The following is a 19,520-nucleotide window of genomic DNA, read 5'->3' as shown; positions in this document are numbered from 1 at the left end:
GCACAACAACCTAACTATGAATAGAATACCCTCAAGAAACCAATAAGTGCCCCTGGATTTGAAGGACAAAGATCTTCCATCAATTTCTGATGTACAGAGACAAGAAGTGTAACAACAATAAGAGGATCTTCACGTTAAACTGTGGATGCAAGATTCTCTATAAGAACAGACCTAGGAAACCAGACTTCTTGGCAATATTCTATCCAATGATCAAAACTCTACATACTGTATCTCTCAACTGGAGATGGCTACTAGGAGTACATCTCCCAGCAATAAGGAACATACAAACAGAAATGTGTATGTGGGCACATGCAGAATGTCCATATGTGTAGTCACATAAAACCAGAATTTCATCAGCTAACAAGCATTTGAATTATTAAATAACAAGCATTGAGAACTGACCAGGACATCCCCCTTAAACTGGATACTATCTTTACATTACTAATTCATCTGAAGATGGTATCTGTAATCACATAATAATGGTAGCTTATCTCAGTTTGTGGTTACTGAAACATTATTTTTTGTCCCTCTTCTCACATAAACAACTATGAACAAGAAGTCCTCCATCTTCCACCTGTGCTGCAACTTATTTCATTTATTACCCAGTCCTTGGATATACAGGTTTTTAAAAGCTCCCCATGCCATTCTAGTGTGCAGCCAAATTTGAGAGCCACTCATCTACAATCTCGACTAAGGTCACAGGAATCAACTTTGGTGGGGGGGTCACACTAACCTTAAGATGGGACACTTTGAGCAATGGAAAGAAAAAAATCATGAGTCCATATTGATATATGCAAGTCTATCCTCTCATTCTCATGCTGAAAAAAAAAACTTGGTTTCTAATGATTTTTAATATGTTATATATTTATTTATTTATATCATACAATGGATTTAAAATGGCGTATCAATTTTCTGTTACCAAGAAAACAACTGAATGCATTTCAGAATTTTGCATGTCATCATATGGTTATGCCACCAACTTAAACTTAGTATTTTCATTATAATTTTCTGTTTACCCATTCATTGTTTTTTTCTAGGAAAAAATATATCTGTATCTACCTAGTTATATATATATGTATTTTCTATTTCCTTCCTTTCCTATACCTTTTCCATTCTCTGACTTCATGAAGACTATAGCCAGTGGTTTGGTCATCACATTTGCAAGTTTTTCTTCATCCCCCAAGATAAGATTCTTCGAAACTAAAGGCTTGAACTCAAATATACTAATGTCTACACTTTTTCTTTTAAACATGCTGAATTATTATTTTCACATCTAAAGATTGATAATTTTTCTTGATAAAGATTATGCATTCTTTCCATCTTCTGTTGATATTACATAACACACCCCAAGAAACCAGTCTATCTGTTCTTTCTTTCTTGTTCAGAATGAAACAGCAAAAAAATAATTTAGCATGTATCATATAGTTCCCCATAACCTTAGTCAACAATATAAACCATACCTTGGAAACACAGTGCTTTCTGTAAAATGTGGTGGTCCATTTAACATGTACAGTCCTTCTGATCCTCGGACTAAAGAAACAAAATGGAAAAAACCATCATCAGTTTGTTAATAAATACTCAGTAAACACAAATATTTTAAAAAACAAAAAGCTTTCAGGGGCACCTGGGTGGCTCAGTCAACTGAAGCATCTGCCTTCAGTTCAGGTACTGGGGTCCTGGGATAGAGTCTGAGTTAGGCTCGCTGCTCAATGGAGAGCCTACTTCTCCCTCCCTTTCCCCTAAACCCTGCTCATGTGCTCTCTCACTCTCTTAAATAAAATCTTAAAAAAAAAAAAAAAAGCTATCAAAGTATCAATGAAATTATTAAACATTTCCTAGAACTATAGAATGTTAGCATTAAAAGGGTACCTTTTTCTTTTCTTTAAAGATTTTATTTGTTTATTTGACAGACAGAGATCACAAGTAGACAGAGAGGCAGGCAGAGAGAAAAAGAGGGAAGCAGGCTCCCTGTTGAGCAGAGAGCCCGATGCGGCACTCGATCCCAGGACCCCGAGATCATGACCTGAGCTGAAGGCAGCGGCTTAACCCAATGAGCCCCCCAGGCACCCAATGGTACCTTTTTCAATAAATAAATAAATAGGTACATTTTTCTTAACCCTATTGCATGAAATCCTGCAACTGCTGGGAAATCAATAGGTACTGCAATGGAATGAATGTTTATGTCCCCCCACAAATTCTCATGTTGAAACACTTATCCCAATGTGATAGCATTTGGATCTGGGGCCTTTTGGAAGTAATCCAATTCATGAGGGTAGAGACCTCATAAATCAGATTAGTGCCCTTCTAAGAAAAGCTCCAGAGAGCTACCTAGCTCTCTTTCTGCGATGTAAGGATATAATAAAAAGTTGGCAGTCTGCAACCTGGAAGAAGAGGATATAGAAGAGAAAGCAGGGTAGCTGTGTGCGTTATTTAAAAACAAAACAAAAACAAAACCATAAAGATACAGAATATATTCAAAGTTCTTTAAAAAGTAAGGTATTATTAATATATTTACAATTTCTCAAACTAAGAGAACAAGTGGGATGAAACACATTTACTATGTTTCCAATAATGGTAAAATCCTAAAAACTAAAAAGTCAGAACAGAATTCAAGATTAAGCAAAAACATCGACAGAATTATATATTTTTATTTTTTTTTTTAAAGATTATTTACTTATTTGACAGAGAGAGACAGTGAGCATAAGCAGAGGGAGCAGCAGGGAGAGGGAGAGGGAGAAGCAGGCTCTTCCCTGAGCAGGGAGCCCAATGCAGGGACCCAGAACCCTGGAATCATGGCTTGAGCTGAAGGCAGACGCTTAACGACTGAACCACCCAGATGTCGCAGATTAATTCTGTATTTTTAAATGGCTGACTTAGAAGCTTCTAAAGATGAATCAAAGAAATTGATTTGTTCATTTGAAAAATGCTTCCTGAGCAAAAATAAAAACTACCTCCCAAACCTTATGTAGAGTACTGATGATACAACAGGGAGGAAAAATCAGCCTTGTCCCTAACCTCATTAATCACATAATCAGTCAAATACATGGAATTCTGTAAGTTTGCTTAGTGCTATAAAGTAAAGATTTATGGAGCTAATCCAGTGAATAACAGGGAGTTTTGATCTAAAAATGGAAGGTTAGGGAAAGTGTCATGAGTACAGGATTTGTGTGCTGAGTTCTGGAGGATGGATAGTAGTTAACAAGCAAAGAGAACAGCAACAAGTGCAAAAAATCCATGGCAAAAGAGATGATAGAGGGTGCCGGGGTGGCTCAGTGGGTTAAGCCGCTGCCTTTGGCTCAGGTCATGATCTCAGAGTCCTGGGATGGAGTCCCATATCAGCTCTCTGCTCAGCAGGGAGCCTGCTTCCCTCTCTCTCTCTCTCTCTGCCTGCCCCTCCATCTGCTTGTGGTATCTCTCTGTCAAATAAATAAGTAAAATCTTTAAAAAAAAAAAAAAAAAAAAAAGAGAGAGATGATAGAGCATCAGAAGCAACTAAAGGCCTTTATGGAAGTAACTGAGCTGGAGAAGAAAACAGGGCTCAGACCAAGCACGATCTCTTGTGGTCTAAGTTAGGCAACGTTGGTCTATGGCCTAAGGTGGGAAACTTCTAAAGGGTTTTAGGTAAAAATTTTTTTAAAAGATTTTATTTATTTATTCAACAGAGAGAGAGAGAGAGATCAGAGATAGGCAGAGAGGCAGGCAGAGAGAGAGGGGGAAGCAGGCTCCCCACTGTGCAGAGAGCCCAATGCGGGGCTCGAGCCCCGGACCCTGAGATCATGACCCAAGCCAAAGGCAGAGGCTTAACCCAATGAGCCACCCAGGCGCCCCTAGGTGAATTTCAAGAACCAGTTTTGCATTTTGAAAAGGTCAATCTGGTCCAGCATAGAGAATAAAACTGGAAGAAAGACTGGATAAGACTATTCAAGACAGTTCTGCAGTGGTCCCACAGGAGAGTATGGATATTGGACTGGTGGGGTACAGTGGAAATGGTGAGTGTGTGTTCAATACTTAAGAGATAAGACTGGCAGAACCTGGTGATGAGTTAACTATTTTGTCAGCTAAAATTCTTGCTAGCAGCAACAGTTAAGCACTGAATAGAAGAAAAACTTATACTAAGGTTCATGGTTGTAATTCTATCTGCTTCTTTTTCTGCCAGCTGTTCACAAATCTTCCACTCTTCCTTTTAGTGAGAAAGCAGCACAGCTGATAAACAGGGCCACTCTTGGCTCCATTTTCCTTCTCAAGGTACAGTTCTCATAACACTGATTTTCTTTCTTTTTTTTTTTCTTTAAAGATTTATTTATTTGACAGAGACAGAGAGGGCGAGAGAGAGCACTGGGGAGAAGAGAGGGAGAACCAAGCTCCCCATGGAGCAGGGAGCCTGATGATTCAGGGCTTGATCCCAGGACCCTGGGACCATGACCTGATCCAAAGATAGAGACGTAACCAACTGAGCCACTCAGGAGCCTCATCATTACACTGATTTTCTACCTGAGAATTAACTAGTTCAATTTTCAGATATTGAAAGTAATATAACTTATAGTCCCAAAGTAAGTAATTTAAAGTTAAGGAAAAGAACCACTGATGAATAAGACAAAAAAAACTATGCCCTCATGGAGCTTCCACTCTAGTGGAGGGACCAAGATAAATAAAAACACAACTAAACGATGAGCTGCTTGTTAGATATCTACAAGTACACAAGTCCATACCATGTTTCCTCACATGCAAGCACTAGACTGAATGGTCAAACTGTTACAGGTCATTTGGCCTTGAATAGAGTGAAGCCTAGCGAAGTGTTCTGCGTGTATCAAGATCTAAACTTGTAACACTACACAGCTTACAAGACAAGGCTCTATATGATCTGGTCCCTTCACAGCTCTGTGTGTTAGGCATGAGGGATTTAAAAAAATGAATCCATAACTGCATTCAAGGCAATAATTTCAAAGGAGCTCAGTCTATTGCTATGCCTTGAATGAAACACTGAGATTTTAAAACTATGAACTATAATTCTCTAGCATCAAAATTCTCAACTGCTTCTCAGTTTTTTGGCTAAGATCAAGGGTAGCATCAAAATTCTTTTACTAAACAGGCAAAACAGTGCTATTTCTCATCACGGAATCATTTGTTGTAACCAGGTACAACTCATTAGCATTTAGAAGAGGCCATTCTTTTCTTCAACCAACTGAGCCACCCAGGCGCCCCAGGCCATTCTTTTCTTAATACTATAATAACAGCTTTAACACTTATCTCGGGGTTTAATAAAAAGTGAATTTACCAAACTACAGAGTTTAGTTTCCAGATTACACTTTAATACTAGGCTACATACAACTGTCGGCCTAATGAGGTCCCTCCCACAAGCTGCTATTGTGGTTTAACACACTAAGGGCTCTCTTACAGAATTTACATATAGGCCTAGGAAAATAAAACAGCATATGGTCAGTGAAGTCCCAATGAAGTTGCAGTGTAATGAGAAAATGTGCCACAAGATGATGCAATCAAACCATGTTCTGTTTTAACTGCTGACCCTGAGAACATAATGCCTGAAGCGGCTGGTAAAACAGAAAAAACAAGCTTTATCGATCTCATCTCAGCCTCTTGTGTTCTCATGAACTTGGAACTAGTGACTTGGTCCTCCATATTTGTTCATTTTTCTGTTATCAGCAACCACAATGTTATAGTTGGGGTGAAATTCAAAGTTTTTGTACATTATGCAGTTGACCCCTGAACAACAGAGGGGTTAGGAGTGCTGGATCTGGTGTAACTCAAAATGCGTCAATAACCTGACTCCCCAAAATATTTAACTACTAATAGCCTAGAGCTGACCGGAAGCCTTTCTGCTGATATAAATGATTAACACATATTTTGTATATTTCATATCTTCATACCAAACTAAGACAGGTGGAAAACTCCAAAGGATCTACTACAGACCGTTTACAACCCACATCATTCAAATGTTGAAACTTAATCTCCGAGGTGGTGGTATCTGGAGATAGGCCTCTGGGAGGTGATTAGATTCCGACAGCAGAGCCCCCAGGAATAGGATTAGCACCCATATAAAAGAGATTCCCGGAAGCTCCCCCCCCCCCCAGCCCTATGAGGACACAGCAGACAATGGCTCTCTTTGAATCAGTAAACAGATTCTCACCAAACAATCAAATCTTCCAGTACCTTGAAGTAGACTTTTCCAGACTAATAGAAGTATGGGAAATAAATGTTGTTTAAGCCACCCACTCTATGGTATTTTTGTTACTGGAGCCTGAATGGACTGAGACAGAGTAGCAGTGAGAAACAAAAACTACTTAACCCACCCTCTTTCATACAGATTGTTAACTCAAAATCTTAAAAGGCAATACTGGACAGAAAAGTCCCTGTAAGAAAGTGTCACTCTTGAGTGTCACTCAAGAAGCATTCAGTCTCAGGTGGTTTTCAGTTCCTGGTTTTAGTATGCTTCTGGAGAAGCAAAATCTTGAGTGAAATTGATCAACTTCTTTTCAACATGCACATGTTCACATTCTAAATAAATAGTTTTAAAACAAAAATCCAAAAAGTTGTATGTTCTGATTCCATTTATATAACATTCTTGGAATGACAAAATCACTGAGGATAGATCAGTGGCTGCCCATGGTCAGAGTGGAAAGAAGAGTATGACTATAAAAGGGTAGCATCTTTTTCTTCTTTTTTTAGAGAGAGAGCACATACAGTGAGGGGTAAGGAGTAGGGGTTGCACAGAAAGACAATATTATGTAGGCTCCACACCCAGAGCAGAGCCTGACATGGGACTTGACCTCACCACCCTGAGATCATCATCTAAGCCAAAATCAAGAGTTGGATGCTCAAGGGCGCCTGGGTGGCTCAGTGGGTTAAGCCGCTGCCTTCAGCTCAGGTCATGATCTTGGGGTCCTGGGATCGAGTCCCGCATCGGGCTCTCTGCTCAGCAGGGAGCCTGCTTCCCTCTCTCTCTCTCTCTCTCTGCCTGCCTCTCCGACTACTTGTGATTTCTCTCTGTCAAATAAATAAATAAAATCTTAAAAAAAAAAAAGTTATAAAAAAAAAAGAGTTGGATGCTCAAATGGATGAGACATCCAGGATCCCCAGGGTAGCATCTTCTTTGCAATGATGGAGCAGTTCTATATTATGACAGTAGTGGTTACATGAATCTACATATGTGATAAAATTTCTTAGTACCATATATACACACAAACTGGTGAAATCCAAATAAGGATTATAGTTTAGTAAATACTCCTGTACAAGCACCAATTTCCTAGTTTTAATAATGTACTATGGTTATATATTATCACTGGAGAAAGCTAGGTGAAAGGTACACTAAGAACTCCCTTTATTGTTTTTGTGACTTTTTATGTCTTAAATTATACCAAAATATAAGGCTTTGTAAAAGACCACCATTTTTTATAATGCTTTTTCAAAATATGGCAAGAAATTAAGCCAATCAAAAGTCTGGAAAAAAGGTTTTCTCCCCCCCCCCCCATTTTTTTTTAAGATTTTGTTTGTTCGAGAGACACACAGAGGGAGAGTGAAAGGGAAAAGGAGACCACCCGCTGAGCAGGGAGCCCAAGGTAAGGCTTCATCATAGGACCTTGAAATCATGACCTGAGCAGAAGGCAGATGCTTAACCAAATGAGCCATCCAGATACCCCTGGAAAAAAGTTATTCAACATTTCTCAAGAATGGATTTGCTTGGGAATACCAAATAAAAGTGTTTCATTAAAATAAAAAATTGGGGGCGCCTGGGTGGCTCAGTGGGTTAAAGCCTCTGCCTTTGGCTCAGGTCATAATCTCAGGGTCCTAGGATGGAGTCCAGTGTCGGGCTCTCTGCTCAGTGGGGAGCCTGCTTCCCCCAACTCTCTCTGCCTGCCTCTCTGCCTACTTGTGATCTCTGTCAAATAAATAAATAAACTCTTAAAAAAAAAAAAAGAAAATAATAAATAAAATTAAAAATTGAATAGATCAAGATTTTTGTACTAAGATAAAGTCCATGAGACAAAAGTACAAACCAGAGCTACTTTAAAAAACTGGTGATACTAGTGGTTATATCTTATAACATGTATGTCTATTTTAGGGGGATTAATTATCAATTGAATTCATCATAAAAATCATATTGGGTCACTACATTCTTGTTCATACATACAATCACTATTTTTTTTCTTTAAAGATTTTATTTATTTGACAGACAGAGATCACAAGTAGGCAGAGAGAGAGGAGGGAAGCAGGCTCCCTGCCAAGCAGAGAGCCCGATGCGGGGCTCGATCCCAGGACCCCGAGATCATGACCTGAGCCAAAGGCAGAGGCTTTAACACACTGAACCATCCAGGCGCCCCTACAATCACTATTAAAGCAAATATTTTATTTAACACCTCCCTACACAGAAGCATAACTAAAATGCTTAAATAAAATAACATAAAGTGCTGTAAGACATTTTAGAACCACTTTACTGGATTTAATCAGTTTTAGTAACTTATACAGGAATAAAAGGATATGCACAGTGTATTAGAAGACACAAAATCATATTCATAACAGAACATAAATTGTATTACAAGTTAACAAAAGCAAAAATATAAATATGAATATAAAGTTCTTTTCAGTAATGAAAACAATTTTTCTACATTACTTTTAATGAGGAATTCATTTTACTTATTCTTATTTTTTATTTTTAAAAGATTTTTATTTATTTATTTGACAGAGAGAGATCACAAGTAGGCAGAAAGCGAGGAGAAGTAGGCTCCCCGCCGAGCAGAGAGCCTGACGCTGGACTCGATCCCAGGACCCTGAGATCATGCCCTGAGCGGAAGAAAGAGGCTTAACCCACTGAGCCACCCAGGCACCCCGAGGAATTCATTTTAATTAGAAATGACTGAATGCAAAACATTGAATAGACTGTAGAGATAGCTTAATATAGTGTACTGAGAGTTGCTATGATCTGTTTTTAATGATCTTCCCCTGCAATCAAAGGGGATCTGGAAACATGCTCTATTAGAAAGAAAAACCTAGAACATGAACAGCTCTTTTCAGTAAAGCAAAAAATAAATGCCAGAGTTTCACACAGAAAAACTGTTTAAAATCAAGAATATTAAATATTGTATTTAAATAATCTTTTTAAAAATTAGTAGCCTTTCTGGATACTCATGTACCATTTATTGCTCTAGGCCTCAATTAATATGAGAAAACTACTAGGTTTCAACAAACAAGGGTTCTATGCCAGGGATATGGTGATCATTATAATGGGATACTTTTTCCAATCCTTGTATCTACTGCAGTACCTATCAATGTAGGACAATGACTTCATTTTGTTTTTTTCTGGGTTTTTTTTTGTTTTTGTTTTTGTTTTTAAGATTTTATTTATTTATTTGACAGAGAGAGATCACAAGTAGGCAGAGAGGCAGGCAGAGAGAGAGAGAGGAGGAAGCCGACTCCCTGCTGAGCAGAGAGCCCGATGCGGGACTCGATCCCAGGACCCTGAGATCATGACCTGAGCTGAAGGCAGCGGCTTAATCCACTGAGCCACCCAGGCACCCCTTCTGTTTTTGTTTTTTAAATTTAATTTTATTTATTTATTTGACAGACAGAAATCATAAGTAGGCAGAGAGGTAGGCAGAGAGAGAGGAAGGGAAGCAGACTCCCTGCTGAGCAGAGAGCCTGATATGGGGCTCCATCCCAGGACCCTGGGATCATGGCCCGAGCCGAAGGCAGAGACTTTAACCCACTGAGCCTCGCAGGCGCCCCAATGACTCCATTTTGAATAAATTAACTCAGTGGCCTCAACCAGGTAAGCTGATTAGAAATATGGGTTTCACATAATGACCACTGTTTTACATGCCTGGCATCCAGAATCCACCTTCTAGAAGACTCTCATTTTCCAGGGAAAACTGTCCAAGCATGAGAATATAATTTGGTCCTGGTGATTCGATTAACAACTGAATGATTCAAAGATAAGCAAGATCCAGGCCAAGTCAAGCCTAACAGACAGCATTGAGATTGGCAAAAAACATGCTTTCCTTTGGGGCTGCTGAGCTGGTTGAATGTAAACATGGAGAGCATTAGCCTGAGAATGAATTTTGTTTTAAACATTTATTTATTTATTTAGAGTGCACACATGCAAGCAGGAGGAGGGGCAGAGGGAGAGAGAAATGGAAAAAATTGTAAGCAGATCACCCACAGAGCGCAGAGCCCAACTCAAGAGAGGCTTAATCTCATGGATTAATCCAGTCGGACACCCAATGGATTGAGCCACACAGGTGTGCTTTGGCTTTTTATCATTTCCAATTAAAAGTTATATCTACCAAAATTTACTTAACAATGTCCAAATTATTTTAAACTCTAAAATTCCATGAGTCTAAGTTTAAAAAAAGATGTTAGAAGTAAAAGAATCTATTATTGGCTGAAATATCTATGCTAACAATGTTTACAAAATTAATATGTGTGTTTAAGTAGAAGAAAAATGGACCATGGAATTAAATGACTAAATATAATCCTGATTCTGCCAACTTGGAATAACAATCTCTCTGGGCCTCCATGAATATGAGAATATGAGAAACAGAAAGACTAGTTGACCTTTAAGCTCTTACAAAGTCCTTGATTTTAAGCATTATAAGAAAATTGTCATTCTTAGTTAATTTGACTGTAAATGAAGTGATGATCTTTCATTAACTTATTCCTCCATCAAACATTTAGAGTGTCTATTGTTTACCATGCACTGTACCTGGCACTGAGAAGTCAGGGAGGAGTAAAACTCTGCCCCCACTACCAAGGAGTTCACAGTCTAGCAGGGCAGAAAAGCATCTAAACAACCAGATAATTAACCTATGTGGAAAAAAAAAATTCAAGTATATATGAAGTACAAAAATAGCCTAGGACTGACTGATCATCTGGGAAGAGTGGAAAAAACTTCAAAAGGCAATGATGTTTGAAATGTGTTTTAAAGATGAAAAGTAAGTCAAATCAAGAGGAACAGGATAATCCTAGCTGAAGAAGTTATTTCTCAAGGGTTTTATAAGCAGTTTTTTATAAGCAGTTCAATACTGATGGAGCACAAGCCAGATGTAAAGAGCTTTTCAAGGATTATGAAGGGTTCCACATTCTATGCTAAACTGGAATTTACCCTGTAAGCATCAAGAAGACCCTGTAAGGATTTTTAAAGGAGAAAAATTTATAGATAATTTTAATGTACTATTTTTCTATTAGAGTTCAAATAAGCATTTAGTATTCCAAAAATCTGAACATACAAGTTATCTTTATGAAGCCAGAGGAAAAAATTCATTTAATTATGTAATTATGCCTTTTAAAACAGTATCTGCCTGGCATAATCATCTAATAAATTATAGTCAGCATTTGATAAATATCTGATGAAGGAACTGCGGTAACCAGACTGATATGAGTGGACGTGGTGCTTAATAATAAAGATCTTAAAATGAAGAATGGGAAAAAGGTCAAGTTTTTAAAGGTTCCTTTCAAGGCACAAGGGGACATAATCCCCTTCCTCTAAAGTAGACAACCTTGGGGTGCCTGGGTGGCTCAGTGGGTTAAGCTTCTGCCTTCAGCTCAGGTCATGATCTCAGAGTCCTGGGATTGAGCCCTGCATCAGGCTCTCTGCTCAGCAGAAAGCCTGCTTTCCCCTTCTCTCTCTGCCCGCCTCTCTGCCTACTTGTGATCTCTCTCTGTCAAATAAATAAATAAATAAAATCTTAAAAAAAAAAAAAAAAAAGTAGACAACCTTTCTGTTAAAATGACTTTCTCCCTTCTACATAAGCTGTCCACGACTTTTAGAAAGCCTCTATTCTTTTCTTTCCCAACACCCTTCTCTTTATTTGATAGTCATATGAGAATCCCAATCGTTACTGTAGTCCAGTCTTCTCGGACACAGTCCAAGACTAAGTTAATTATCTTTTCCAAAATTATAAACTCTAACTCCACTTCAAAATCTCAGGAATCCTCTCATGTTCAAATTCGAAAATGCTCATAACCATTTCAACATCAAACGTTACCAGATCATTTCTATAATACTCACTGCTACAATCCCAGAGCACACTTTCATCACTTTAAATCTACACTAATACAGCTCTACTCTCTCTATTCTATTCTCTATTCTAATCTAATTAAAGCAAGGAGCACAGAATTTGGTATTACTTAAGTTCAGATGTATTTAATATGTGTGCTCATTCTAGGGACTTAATCATATGTTTTTGTTCCTTATTAAAGGGATGAATGATTTCTCACTGTCAACAAGGTCTGTCACCAGATGAGGGTTCGTATAAAATCAGTGCTGCAGACCCGGGGTAACAAATTCAACCAGCACTTTCTGATCTTATCTTCCTTCCCCAATTCCAGTGAAACTTTAAGCGACAGGGAGGAATGATGGATGGGCCAAACGGGTTGGGAATGCTGGGGCCCAGAGGCGGGGGCCTCACTTCCGATTGCCACGCTACACCAAGAAACCCAAAAGGCCTTCGAGATCTTCCACAACCCACAAGGAAAAGTGCATCAGACACCAATGCTTCTCAGGTTATCCCCAAGAGCAAAGACACAAAAATAAAGTGCTCTGAAAAACAGTCCCTCACTTGTTCAGGACTTACCTGTCAGAAGCGGCGTGGACGGCGCCATCTTGTCCCGGAAAGAGAAATCCACCCGCTTGGGTCAGAGTTCACGAGGGCCAAACCCGGCCCCAACACGTCTCTTCAAGCGTGGAAACCGCGCAGAGTTGTTTCCGGTATCACAAGCCTCGGGGCCAATTCACTTCCGGTTGGAGAGAGTAGCGGAAAGGAGCCCGAAAGCGCACGCGCAGCTCCGGGGCAACACTTTTAAGAGCGTCGGGAGGCTAGGCTTCGTATTCCCTTTTCTGTTTCAGCAGGCGGAGCCCGCGCTTCCGCGGGGCGGAGCCCCTTCAGTGCTGACGTTGGCAGCCGAACCCGAAGTAGTTCGAGGTTACGGACGGCACTGCCCGGTTGTTGCGTTGCATTTCCTTCCTCTTTCACTCCACGCTCCCGGCGGCGGCCAGAGCGGCGGCGCAAGAATATTCCGGCGGCCCGCTGTCGTCTCGCGCGCCTGCCTTCGGCCGGCCAGTCCGGCGTGGTCAGTCAGTCGGCGGCCCGCGCCCCGCTAGCGCTCGGCGCTCGTGCTCTCTTAGCCCAGGCCCAGCGGCCGGAGCTAGTGCCCCGCCTGAGAGCCTCCTAGCTCCGGCGGCGCAGGCACCGGGAGCAGAGCGTCGCGGCGGCCCAAGGGGAGGCGAGCGTGCGCGTCCAGGGGGTGCCGGGGGCAGGTGGTGGGGCCGCGAAGATGGTCGCCAAGCAGCGAATCCGTATGGCCAACGAGAAGCACAGCAAGAACATCACCCAGCGCGGCAACGTAGCCAAGACCTCGGTAAGGAACGGGCAGGCGCCCCTCGGTCTGCCAGCCCAGGCTCAGGCCCGGGTCGTAGGGCCGCGTCGAGTTCTCCCCGAGACCCGAGGCTAGGGGACCGGGGCCGCGAGCTGGCGGGGGCAGGCTGGGGCGCGGTGGGGGAGGTTCGGGAAAGTGGGTGCCGGAGCTTGGTGGTTCGGGAACGCAGGGGAAACCTGTGAATTGAGAGGACCCGGCCACCTGGACCGAGGTGTAGGCTGCAGGAGCCCGGGGTCGGAGCGGGGTTTTGCATTTGAAAAGGGAATCTTCATTTTTACAGAGAAATGCTCCCGAAGAGAAGGCGTCTGTAGGACCCTGGTTATTGGCTCTCTTCATTTTTGTTGTTTGTGGTTCTGGTAAGTGTTTGGGGGCTACCATTGGGTAGGGCTTTGGATGTACGGGTTGGGATGACGTGGTGACCCATAAGTAGTGACTCCTACCAGCGTAGTTCTCAATTTACCTGCCGGGAGCCCCACATAAGTCTCCCTTCATCTGAACCGAATTACTTGCCCCACATATGCACAGAGGGTGGTGCTCCAGAAACTTCTCACAGGTTGATTTGTGCTCACAGGAGATCAGAAAAAGAGGTCAGGTCCTTAGTTAGTAATGATCAAGTCGGAAGAAATTTAGACCAAAACAAAAAAGCCTCACGGAATGAGAATTCAGAATGTTCGCAGCCTCATTATCGATACATTTGCAAAAAAGCTTAGGAACATGATGTATGTTATGGACGTTGAACTTAGTTTAATGTGTCCCAGAGTCTAATGTCTTAATGTCAGAATTGGGTATCTTTTATAAAGTAAAGAAAGCTCTTGAAAAGAATTGATTCTGTATAAAGAAAACGGATCTGACTGGCAACTTAATATATGAAATAAATGTTTTTAGATTAAAGAAACGTTTGACATATGGTAGGAAAAATAAATTATCAGGTTAACCTGCTGTTAAAGTAATAGATTCTTGTCTCTACAAATTACAGAATATCTTTTCCTCTCTTCATTTATCTTCATTTATTAATATGCAAATTGTTGCATATTAAGTTGTTGATATTGAAGTACACATTTTTGTTTTTTACATTCTGATATTCTAAAGTTACTGAGGTTTCTCTTAAACATTTCGCTTTGCCTCCTTCCTAAACTTACTAGTTAGAAGCTTTCTTGATAAATGGCTAAGAGCCAAGCAATTTACATAACCTAAGGATTATCAAATTTCAGCTTTGTGAGAATGAGGAAACATGATTATATTACAGGCCAGGCCTTAGAAGGACACTTAATATTTTGGGGATAAATCAGAATAATTCTATGCTAGAAAACCTGTTTGCTTTGGTGCTTGAAGTTCTTTCTGAAATGATTGCGTATTGCAAAATCTCTTGGACATTAAGACATATAATTCAGAGAGGCTGAAATTTAAAAATATAATTTGACATTCAGTTGTTTAGAATAGTTGTTTTTATTTCAGTGAAGTTGCATAGCATTTACAAGTAATTGAAAAGGTGCTCTTGGGTTCTTGTGAACTACCTTAATAAGTATTTATCGTGCCAGACCTATTTTATTCAAAGCATGCTTACTAAAACATTTGCTCTTTCTCTTTACAGCAATTTTCCAGATTATTCAAAGTATCAGGATGGGCATGTGAAGTGACTGACCTTAAGATGTTTCCATTCTCCTGTGAATTTTAACTTGAACTCATTCCTGATGTTTGATACCCTGGTTAAAAACAATTCAGTAAAGCATCCTGCCTCAGAATGACTTTTCATATCATCCTTCATTTGTCATTCCCAGGTTTCTTCACAGGTCATTCCAAGTTTTCTAGTCCATACCACAGTGCCTTGCAAAAGCACCACATGAATAAAGCAATAAAATTTGATTGTTAAGCTACAGTAGTGGACCCTACTTATTCAGTCAGTAAAGAGTAAATTTTTTTAATGTGGTTATTAAAACAGTATCCAATATAGATAATTAGATTAAATTTATGTAGATAGGGTCTAGATTTTGTTAACCCTAATGTGTAAATGCAATTAGCTTAATTTAAAATTTGGAGTTACAATTTTTATATAGCTAGGCACTTTATTACTGTATCTTGAATTGAAAGCACACTCCCGTATAGGGTCATGTAACAGTTCTCTAATAAAGTGCTTATAATGGAACAACTACACAGTTAGCCTAGTTTCCCATAACCTTTAGCACCTAAATTTTTTAAAAGCTTCTAAATGCTTAATATAAAAGGAGATGCTTATAGCTACAACATCTATTTTAACAATATTATTTCTGTTACACTACCTTGGATTTTGCATGAGTAATTATACTAACCTGAAATGCCATAAGAAAACAACTTGATTGAGCATTTTGTAACTTAATTAGTCAATTTATTTTCACCAAAAGCTACCGTGGTGGAGTAAAGTCGGGAAAGTATGTCACCATTAAATTCACCAAAATTATTTTAATATATCAAAGGGGTCTACTATGCTAGACAACATTTTAGGGAAAAATACTACTAAAACTGGGTGTCTCATCGGGACATACTGATGAGTCCAATGTGCCATAAAACATCTTAGCACATGAATAGCACTTTTAATACCAAAAAAGGCACATCAACTAAAAACTTAGTTTGGAAATAATTTTCTAGATCTATGATTAAAATTATGTTGGGGTACTAGATACATCCGACTAAAGTGCCATCTGGAATTAAATGGATTTACTGATAAGGATCAGTGTTTAGTCTTCCCTTTGTTTTGTAATTCTATAGGTTATGATCAAAGTTTCTTTTTACTAATGGTAAGGGTGAGAAGGCAGGTTTTGGGTTTTCTGGTACCAGAAAATTTAAAGTTTAGGCTAATTTAAATATGTAGTCATAACTTGATTTAAAAAAAAAAAAGGCATGTATCAGTGAATTGGAAAGAAAGCTGCTCATCTGCTTTGTTAATTGTCTCAGGATATCTCTTTTAAAATAAACTCTTAAGAGGAACAGAAGGGAAATCTACCTAGTCATGCACAGTATGAACCTCAGAGAGAGCTTCTGATACCCCTAAATACAGGGGGAGAATGAGGGAGAGGAGCAGGTAAGAATGTTTAGGAACTTTACTCAAGAACAGGGAAGGAGTCAGCTGACCTTGGATCAGCAGGGTTTTTTTCTGCATTATTAACCTGCCTTTCTCACCCAGGAAATCAACCCTAGACTTGTTTCCCTCTTTGAAGCAAGTGTCTTGGTTGACTAATTCTATTTTATTATAACTTTAAAAATTAAAGTTTTTGTTCTAAATTTATAGCAGGTGCCTTATTCTTTGCTTTGAGTGAAACCATTCCATATCCCCTGGTTTACTATAGATAATTGGCTTTAAGATGTTAGGGTGATTTTTTTTTTTTAATTGTACGTGTCTTTATTAATTTGACTGTTAAATTGCTATAGCTAGCAATCATTTTACATATGTAAAGTTGCATTCCCTTTGTATTTCATGTGTAATTTCCTAATTGAGTACATTTTATATTAAGGATGGATTATGCATGTTTGGGTCAATGAAAGCTATGTCTTATTTGATTTGTCCTTTAAAAATAAAGTTCCCTGAATATTTGATGCCTTCTAAAAGGAAATGATTTTACAGATTTCTTATTGGAGTGTACTTTTTATGGTTAGTAGAAAATGATTTTAAAGAATGCCTACTATTATGTTGTATTTGAGTTAAGTAAGTACCCAGAGACACAGATTAAAAGTTTATAACTGGGAATAAGTAGCAAGAAATACATTAAAAGCACAGTGAATTAGGGCGCCTGGGTGGCTCAGTGGGTTAAGCCGCTGCCTTTGGCTCAGGTCATGATCTCAGGGTCCTGGGATCGAGTCCCACATCGGGCTCTCTGCTCAGCAGGGAGCCTGCTTCCTCCTCTCTCTCTCTCTCTCTCTCTCTGCCTGCCTCTCTGCCTACTTGTAATCTCTGTCTGTCAAATAAAAAAAACAAACAAACAAAAAAAAAACCACAGTGAATTAAATACTTCCTTTCCTAGGGTTTATCCTCATCTCATTAGCTAAGTCTCATTCGAGGAAAAATCATAGTTCCTTCGGTCTCCCTTTCCCAGTTGAATTTTATGTCACGCAGTGTTGAACACAGTGTGATAATATTGGGGGATTGTCTACATTATCCAATTACTCTTTGTCATTTACCTTTAACATTTCTAGGAGTTGTCAGTGATTTCATTGTATCCATTGGGTTGTATATAATGATACTCAAAATAATTGAGTAGGCTTCCAAAATAAGGAAAGCTTTTCATTGTAACAGGATGTATTGTAATGGGCTTTGACTTAACATCAAAAAAGTGTGTATCTGAATTCAACAGCTGGGCCATTGCTCTTCTCACTGAGATTACCGGGGTTTTGCTGGCACAGAGGAATATCATGGAGATCTGGATTGTGTTCTTGGGAGGTTCATCATCAACAAAATTTTATTGCTCTTAGAGTATCTAAAACTTTAGAGCCTCAGATTTTCCACTTAGAAATTGTTTTGACGTTTGATTTGTCTTTACATACCTTTTTAGTTTTTTAACATACTGTTTGAGGTGCAACAGCAAATTCTCTGTCCCTTTCCTTAGAGAATCATTTCCTGTCAAAACTTCATCCCACTCTAGCTACTTGTTCTGTGTTAGCTTCAGGTTGGATTAGAACAGAAATTTCCTAATTTGAAAAGACCAATAATGAGCAGTAAAGGCTCGAAGCCAAGCTGAAGGGGAATGTTCAGCCGTCTGGACTCCGTTAATTCAAAGTAAAATCATCTGTAGTACAGAATCCTAAAGATAGAAAAGACATGGGTAGTTTAGTCCAACTGCCCCAGTTTACAGGGGAAAAAAAAATTCATTTATTCTGTAAATAATTGAGCTATGTGCCAGATACAGAGTTAGAGCTGTGAATACAGAGTCCCAGCACACAAGTATCTTTCAGTCCTGTAGTAGGGGGGAAAAGACCGTAAAATGAAGACTATATTTGTGGTTAATGTTTCAAAAGAAAAGTAAAATCAGATAAATGGTGTCCACTCTCTCAGAGCTCGTTGAGGTAGAGCAGAAACTAGAATCAAGATTTCCGGACTCAGCTGTATCCCAGAGAAACCATAGGAATGACTGCAGAACGTCCACACACAACACTTCTGTTTTCATGAGCTCTTTACTTCTGCTTTTAGGAAAACCAGTAATTTAAAAAAATTTTTGCATGTTGCAAACTTAAAAAAAAAAAAACTTGTCCTTTTATAGATGCAATGTCTTTTGAAAATGAATTTAAGTGACAAATTTGATATTTCCTGTACAGCACAAAAAATAGGTCAAATCAGTAATGTTATTCACTGTAACATATCCAAGAGTACATTTTTAAAGGGTATTTTGTTATATAACCTTACTGTATTTTGTTTTAAAAGTTTTCATCTGTAATGTTGAAAAATCAGTCTGGTAGCCCCCCCCCCCCCAAAAAAGAAGGAAAATGGAGTCATATATCCTACATAGATTCTTTTTATTACAAAATTTTAGTGAATAAATCATGTGTGACTTTTTTTCACAGTGTGAACTTCTACTTTGGGATGCAGATAGAACAAATTTGCAAATTTAAATAAAACTATGATTTCAATGTCATTAAAAGCACTAGTAACAGGTTTTTCTTCTTTTTTCATTGTTATGAGGAAGTCTGAACCAGGGAAATGAAAATAACTGATTTTAGACCAAGAAGGAACTTTGGAAATTATCTTGATTAGCCCCTTTATTTTATACTTGGGGAAATTATGGCCTAGAGAAGTGATCTTTCCCATTACCAATGAACCATTGACAAAACAAGGATTAGATAAATAGTCTTGTGGTGACCTAATTGGCTCTTTTAATCCATTGAGTGCTAAAGAATTCTGATTCTTCTAGAATGTCTTTTTTTTTTTTTTAAGATAACATGTTAAAATCTCATGAAACCCTTAAGAGTTCTGTGAAGGTAAAATCTGAATACCTACTAAATTTCAGTGGCTTCCTGCTGCCATTGGAATGAAATGTCTCTTTAGCTCTGATTTTTTCAGGAAACTTCACAGCATGGCCCAACCTACCTTTTCAGCTTTGTCTCCACTGCTTCTCTCCTTAGTCAAGTTAGCCCCAAAAGTTCACTTTTCAAATACCTGTGCTCTAAGTGTT

General features: G+C 39.0%; 2 protein-coding genes across 5 annotated transcripts in view; one reads left to right on the top strand and one right to left on the bottom strand.

Annotated features, from left to right (window-relative positions):
- EIF2A (eukaryotic translation initiation factor 2A) overlaps positions 1-12,719 on the bottom strand; it is a 35,636-nt gene extending 22,917 nt beyond the window's left edge. For all 4 annotated transcript variants that reach the window (XM_082682398.1, XM_082682400.1, XM_082682399.1 and 1 more), the window contains exons 1-2: positions 12,585-12,719; positions 1,461-1,530 (exon numbers count right to left, since the gene is read on the bottom strand). In XM_082682398.1, the coding sequence (XP_082538524.1) occupies positions 1,461-1,530; positions 12,585-12,612 (98 nt within the window). In that variant the 5' untranslated portion in view covers positions 12,613-12,719. The remainder of the gene's footprint in view (positions 1-1,460; positions 1,531-12,584) is intronic.
- A 2-nt stretch (positions 12,720-12,721) lies between these two features.
- SERP1 (stress associated endoplasmic reticulum protein 1) lies at positions 12,722-16,965 on the top strand. Its single transcript, XM_082682432.1, has 3 exons — positions 12,722-13,368; positions 13,667-13,742; positions 14,978-16,965. The coding sequence occupies exons 1-3, from the start codon at positions 13,285-13,287 to the stop codon at positions 15,016-15,018; spliced, it is 201 nt and encodes a 66-aa protein (XP_082538558.1). The 5' UTR covers positions 12,722-13,284; the 3' UTR covers positions 15,019-16,965.
- Positions 16,966-19,520: the final 2,555 nt, after the last annotated feature.

Source organism: Mustela nivalis (assembly GCF_964662115.1).
Source record: "Mustela nivalis genome assembly, chromosome: 1".
In the NCBI taxonomy this organism is placed as follows: Eukaryota; Metazoa; Chordata; class Mammalia; order Carnivora; family Mustelidae; genus Mustela; species Mustela nivalis.
The sequence above is the reverse complement of the archived record's forward strand: the minus strand, read 5'-3'. Positions and strand labels throughout refer to the sequence as shown.

Bases quoted from the DNA above. Each gene is read 5' to 3' on its own strand.
- SERP1 (XM_082682432.1), top strand. From the start codon at position 13,285: ATGGTCGCCAAGCAGCGAATCCGTATGGCCAACGAGAAGCACAGCAAG. The intron at 13,369-13,666 runs GTAAGGAACGGG...TCATTTTTACAG, and splicing joins GCAACGTAGCCAAGACCTCG to AGAAATGCTCCCGAAGAGAA. The intron at 13,743-14,977 runs GTAAGTGTTTGG...TTCTCTTTACAG, and splicing joins TTTTGTTGTTTGTGGTTCTG to CAATTTTCCAGATTATTCAA.